General features: G+C 46.0%; 1 protein-coding gene across 4 annotated transcripts in view; it reads left to right on the top strand.

The window, feature by feature from the left end:
- Dhtkd1 (dehydrogenase E1 and transketolase domain containing 1) overlaps nucleotides 1–5,501 on the top strand; it is an 89,062-nt gene that overhangs the window by 20,536 nt on the left and 63,025 nt on the right. For all 4 annotated transcript variants that reach the window (XM_031359521.1, XM_031359520.1, XM_031359518.1 and 1 more), the window contains one exon: nucleotides 3,239–3,414. In XM_031359521.1, the coding sequence (XP_031215381.1) occupies nucleotides 3,239–3,414 (176 nt within the window). The remainder of the gene's footprint in view (nucleotides 1–3,238; nucleotides 3,415–5,501) is intronic.

Genomic DNA, 5,501 nt, shown 5'->3' with positions numbered 1-5,501 from the left:
ACCCTCTTGCCAAATAAGGACTTGTTTACTCCAAAGCAGAAGAATGGCAGGCACCATCTTTAAGGCACTGCAGCAGCGCTCCACAGGGCCAGAGCGAGCTGAGCAGACAGAGGTCCTGAGTTCAATAGCAGCCACACACATGATGGCTCATGGCCATCTGTACAGCTACAGTGTACTCATACACATAAAATAAATAATAAAAATAAATCTTTAAAAAAAAGACTCTGTTTCAAAAAGTTAAGAACAGAAGAGGAAGGAGGAGGAGGAGGAGGAGGAGGAGGAAGATAAGGAGAAGGAGAAGAAGAAGAAGAAGAAGAAGAAGAAGAAGAAGAAGAAGAAGAAGAAGAAGAAGAAGAAGAAGAAGAAGAAGCAGCACCAGCAGCAGCAGGATGGAAAAGACCTTTATATAGTGCTAGAGGGAAAGTAAATTATTGTAGTCACTATGGAAATGAATTCATGAATATGGAGGTTTGTGATGCTCTGAACAAGCATGGCCTCGCTCATATATTTGAGTGTTCCCAGCTGGCGCACAGTGTTAGGAGGTTTGGGAAGTTTGGTGTTGTTAAAGGAGGTATGTCGCAGGGTGGGCTTTGAGGTTTTGAAAGTCTGTCCAGGCACAGTCTCTCTTCCAGCCTCATGCTTATGGCTCAGGAAATCAGCTCTCAGCTACCACTCTAGCATCTTGTCAGCCTGCCTGCTGTCATGCGAGTCACCAGCTAACCTTGGAAACTTGCAGCAAGCCCCCAATTAAATGCTTTCACTTATACATTGCCTTGGTCATGGTGTCTCTTCACAGCAATAGAACAGTAATCAAGCATTCTTTTTTTTTGTTTGTTTGTTTGTTTTTGAGACAGGGTTTCTCTGTATAGTCCTGGCTGTCCTAGAACTCACTTTGTAGACCAGGCTGGCCTCGAACTCAGAAATCCACCTGCCTCTGCCTCCCAAGTGCTGGGATTAAAAGGCGTGCACCACCACCACCCGGCTGTAATCAAGCATTCTTAAACAAACAAACAAGCAAAAAACCCCAAAGCAAACCCTAAACTACTGCACGATCCACTTAGACCATTTCTAGGTATAAGCCTTTAAATATCCAAGTCACTATATAGTAGAGATACCTGTATATCTGTGTTCACTGTGACCGCATGCACAACAGCCAGGCTATGTAATCAGCCTGTGAGCTGATAAAAGAATGAAGATATTAACACGTACACTATTCAGCCATAAAGAATGAAATCAAGGCATTTGCAGGAAAATAGAAACCATCATTTGTCTCATTCAGTATTTTATTGCTGTGAAGAGACATCATGACCATCGCAACTCTCATAAAGTAAACATTTAATTGGGGCTTGCTTACAGTTTCTGAAGTTTAGTCCATTGTCATCAGGGTAGGGAGCATGGTGGCATGCAGGCAGACATGGTGCTGAGAGTTCTACGTCTGGATTTGCAGGCAGCAGAAGAGAGACACTGGGCCTGACTTGAGCTAAGGGACACACTTCCTCCAACAAGGCTACATCTTCTAATCCCTGTCAAGCAGTGCCACTCCCTTGTGACCAAACATTCAAATATATAAGCTTATGGGGATCATTCTTATTCAGACCACCACCACCACATCAAGTTAAGCAAAGTAAGCCAGGCTCAGAGAGAAAAACACTTTGTTTTTTTATATACAGATTATATGTGTGTGTGTGTGTGTGTGTGTGTGTGTGTGTGTATGTATACCTCAGCAGTTAAGAGCACTGGCTGTTCTTCCAGAGGATCTGGCTTGGATTCCCAGTGCCCACATGGTGGCAGCAACCATCTGTCACTCCAGTTCCTGGGTGCTTATGTCCTCTTTGTTCCACAGGCACTGTTTGTACCTGGTGCACAGACATACATGCAGGCAAGACTCCCATAGACATAAAGCATTATAAGAACCATGAATATGGAAGCTGTCACATTTGGGAATAAGGAAGAGCTAATGGGGGTGGGGACAAGAGGAGGTTGAATGGTCAAAATACATACACATGTATGATCAAGTACATACACATGCGTGAAAATGTTAAAGAGGAGAACTCCATCAGTCTTCACAAATCATATATGCTAATACATTTAGAGACTAAGTAACTACATGGCCATTTAATAGTAAGGTTGGCATTAGAACTTGTAGCCTAATCCCTGCCTAGTGGATGGCTTGTTTGGCTACTGTACCTGCTTACTTCTATATGTTGGTTGATAGAGAAGCATCTCTACATCATAGCAACAATATAAGAAGACCTTAGTAGGGTGGTGGTGGCTCACGCCTTTGATTCCAACACTCAGGAGGCAGATAGGCAGGCAGACCTCTGAGTTCAACGCCATCCTGATCTACAGAGCGAGTTCCAGGACACAGAAAAACCCTGTCTCCGGGGCGGGGGTAGGTGGGTGGGGTAGGGTGGGGTGGAGAGGGGGAGGAGGGGGCGGGGAGGACATGGTGGAGAGGGGAGAATACAGGAAAGTAGAAAGGAATCAAAGGGGAGGGACATAGGGAAAAGTATGAATGAAAATGCAATGTAGTGATGAAACCCATCAATTTGCAGGCTAACTTAAAAAAAAAAAGGTGAAATTAACTTTTTTTTTCTCCCCCCAATTTTTTTTTTAAATCCAGGTCTTTTTTTTAAAGATTTACTTATTTATTATATGTAAGTACACTGTAGCTGTCTTCAGACACCTCAGAAGAGAGCATCAGATTTCATTACAGATGGTTGTGAGCCACCATGTGGTTGCTGGGATTTGAACTCAGGATTTTCGGTAGAGTAGTCAGTGCTCTCAACCACTGAGCCATCTCTCCAGCCCCCTCCCCCAAATTTTTTCTTTCTGCTCCGTTGTTTCTGTAATGAAAACTACACGACTGTACACTGGAGCTTCCAGCAGAGGGTGAATATTAAGGCGGGAGACTTCAGGATATACATATAATTTTACTTTGGTACCAGTAGGCTGATATTTTTCGGGTCTCCAGCCTTGCACAGGGTCCAAATCCAGGAGGCCTTTGGCCCCGGGATCGCCCCCAAACCAAACTGCCTGGATACAAGGCGTGGCTACGGCTCAGATTACAGCCTTTGATTGGCCCAGAGAAGCCGGCATCTCGACCAATGAGGCCTGGGGGCGTTGTCCTAGGGCGGGTCCTTAGACTCACGTGGTGCTTTCAGGGTCTCCCTCCTCTCCCGCACCTGACCCTCGCTCTCGGCTTGACTGCAGCTCCTGTTTTTCCATTCTTCCACAGCGTTTTCGACCTCAGATTGGACATGGCATCAGCCAGTGTGGCAGCTGCAGGGAGAGCTCTCCGCCGGGCCGTTCTGCTTCTCCGGCGCAGTTACCAGACGGAGAGGGGCGTCTATGGATACCGGCCTAGGAAAGCCGAGAGCAGAGAGCCCCGAGGAGACCGTGCACGCCCCTCAGGTTGGGGATGCGGTGGGACACTGGGTAGAGGGCAAAGACCAAAGGAGCCTCCTGTGCAGCTCGTGGTGGGGTGCTCTTGAAAGTGGGTGCTGGCTCCAGGGAGCTTCTGGCCTGTGAGGGAGAGCAGCCTAGGAGAGCAGAGGAGACTGGAGGAAAGCTTGGGAATTGTCAGTGTCGAGGTCTCACCAGGTTCTAGCCTCCCACAATTGGGCGTCCCTGGCTTTGTTTCCATGTAATCTCCCCATCTTTCTTGTTGGGTCCTGGCTTGGGAACAGCTTGTTTTAATCCTTTCCCATAAAGAAGTGAGAGTTTGGCTCTTGGCAGAGATGGGTCTGTGGGAGGAGACACGTTCTAAGGTCTTCCAGTTCTTAAGTAGATGATGCGTTTCCAGGGATGACATCTCTGTGCTTTTTGTAAGAAGGTCCATGATCCTATACAACAGCAGTACTATTGGTCCCTTGGATCTAGCTAGCCTTTCACTCTAACTGCTGTTTAAAACTGCTGAACTTGCAGATATGTTGCTGGTAGGTTTTGACCTGTTAATCGCCAACGGGAATATCAGTTTTGGAACTGTGTTGTAGCCTTTTATCAAAGAATACTTTCGAGTATTTGGTTTATGCTATAAAGTTATTCTATCATTATTTGTCCTCATACAGTAGAAAATGCAGATTGTTAGAGAAAACTGTTGACATCTTTAAAAACAAAATTCCATAGCCTGGTAGTAGTGGCATATCCTAGCACTCGGGAGGCAGAGGCAGGCAGGTCTCTGTGAGTTCGAGGCCAGCCTGGCCTACAGATTTGAGTTTCAAGACAGTCAAAGCACCACAGAGAAACCCTCTGATGCCCCACCCCCAAAGTTACATTTATTTGTTATATATCTTTTCTATTTATTTATTTTATCTTTATAAATGTTTTACCTGCATGTATGTATGGACACCAGGTGCACATCTGGTGTCCACTTGAGCACTGGATCTCCTGGAGCTGGAGGTACTGATTGATGGTTGTGAGCCAGCATGTAGGTGCTGGGAGTATAATCTGGATCCTTTGCAAAAGCAACTAGGCTTTTAACTCAGCCATTTTTCTGGCCCCTAGTTAGCTTCTTGTTTGTTTGTTTGTTTGGAATAAGGTCCCACTATGCAACCTTGGTTGGCCTGGAACTTGTGGAGACCGGGTTGGCCTCAAACTCAGAGATCTACTCCCTCTCTGCTTCCCCAGTGCTGGAATTAAAGGTGTGTGCCCCCCCACCCCCACAATTGGCATCTTTGATTCACGTATTAATGTTGACAATCCCCTCTAGCAGGCTCAGTGCACAGCATTAATCCTAGCACTAGAAAGGCAAAGGCAGGTGGGTTTCTGTGAGTCCAATGCCATCCTGTCCTCCATAGCGAGTTCCAGGCCAGCTGTCACAGAAACCAACAAGTCCTCTTTAAAACTGTTAAGTCCTGATTAGACCTTTGACTCTTTCCTCACACTTTCGAACCTTAGTACTTTGCTTTTGACCTTGGAACCACTGAAAAGAAACCTCATCTCTCTCATTTGTATATAGTCAATTTTTTTTCCTGATTCTTTGAGACTGTGTTTCTCTGTGTAGCCCTGGCTGTCCTGGAACTCACTCTGTAGACCAGGCTGGCATCGAACTCAGAAATCCGCCTGTCTCTGCCTCCCAAGTGCTGGGATGAAAGGCGTGCGCCACCACTGCCCGGCATTTTCTGGTTCTTTGAGACCGTTTTTCTCTGGGGAACCCCCGGCTGTCCTGGAACTAGCTGTGAAGACCCAGTGGCCTCAGACTCAGAGATCTGCCTGCCTCCACCTCCTGAGTGTGGGACTAAAGGTGTGTGCCATTTTGATCAACTAGATTGTTAATTCTGGCTTTGCAAGCTATGTTTTCTTTCACATTACAAATTCAGGGTAGAATTTTTTTCTGTGTTGTTTGGTCTTACAGCCCTACCACTGGGCTACTCCTCAGCTCCCTACCACTGGGCTACTTACTCCTCAGCTCCCGATAATTGATAGGTAGCATTCTTTTTTTTTTTAAAGATTTATTTATTTATTATATGTAAGTACACTGTAGCTGTCTTCAGATGCAC

This window comes from Mastomys coucha, unplaced genomic scaffold, assembly GCF_008632895.1.
Source record: "Mastomys coucha isolate ucsf_1 unplaced genomic scaffold, UCSF_Mcou_1 pScaffold7, whole genome shotgun sequence".
In the NCBI taxonomy this organism is placed as follows: domain Eukaryota; kingdom Metazoa; phylum Chordata; class Mammalia; order Rodentia; family Muridae; genus Mastomys; species Mastomys coucha.
This window is presented reverse-complemented; position numbering and strand designations above follow the sequence as displayed.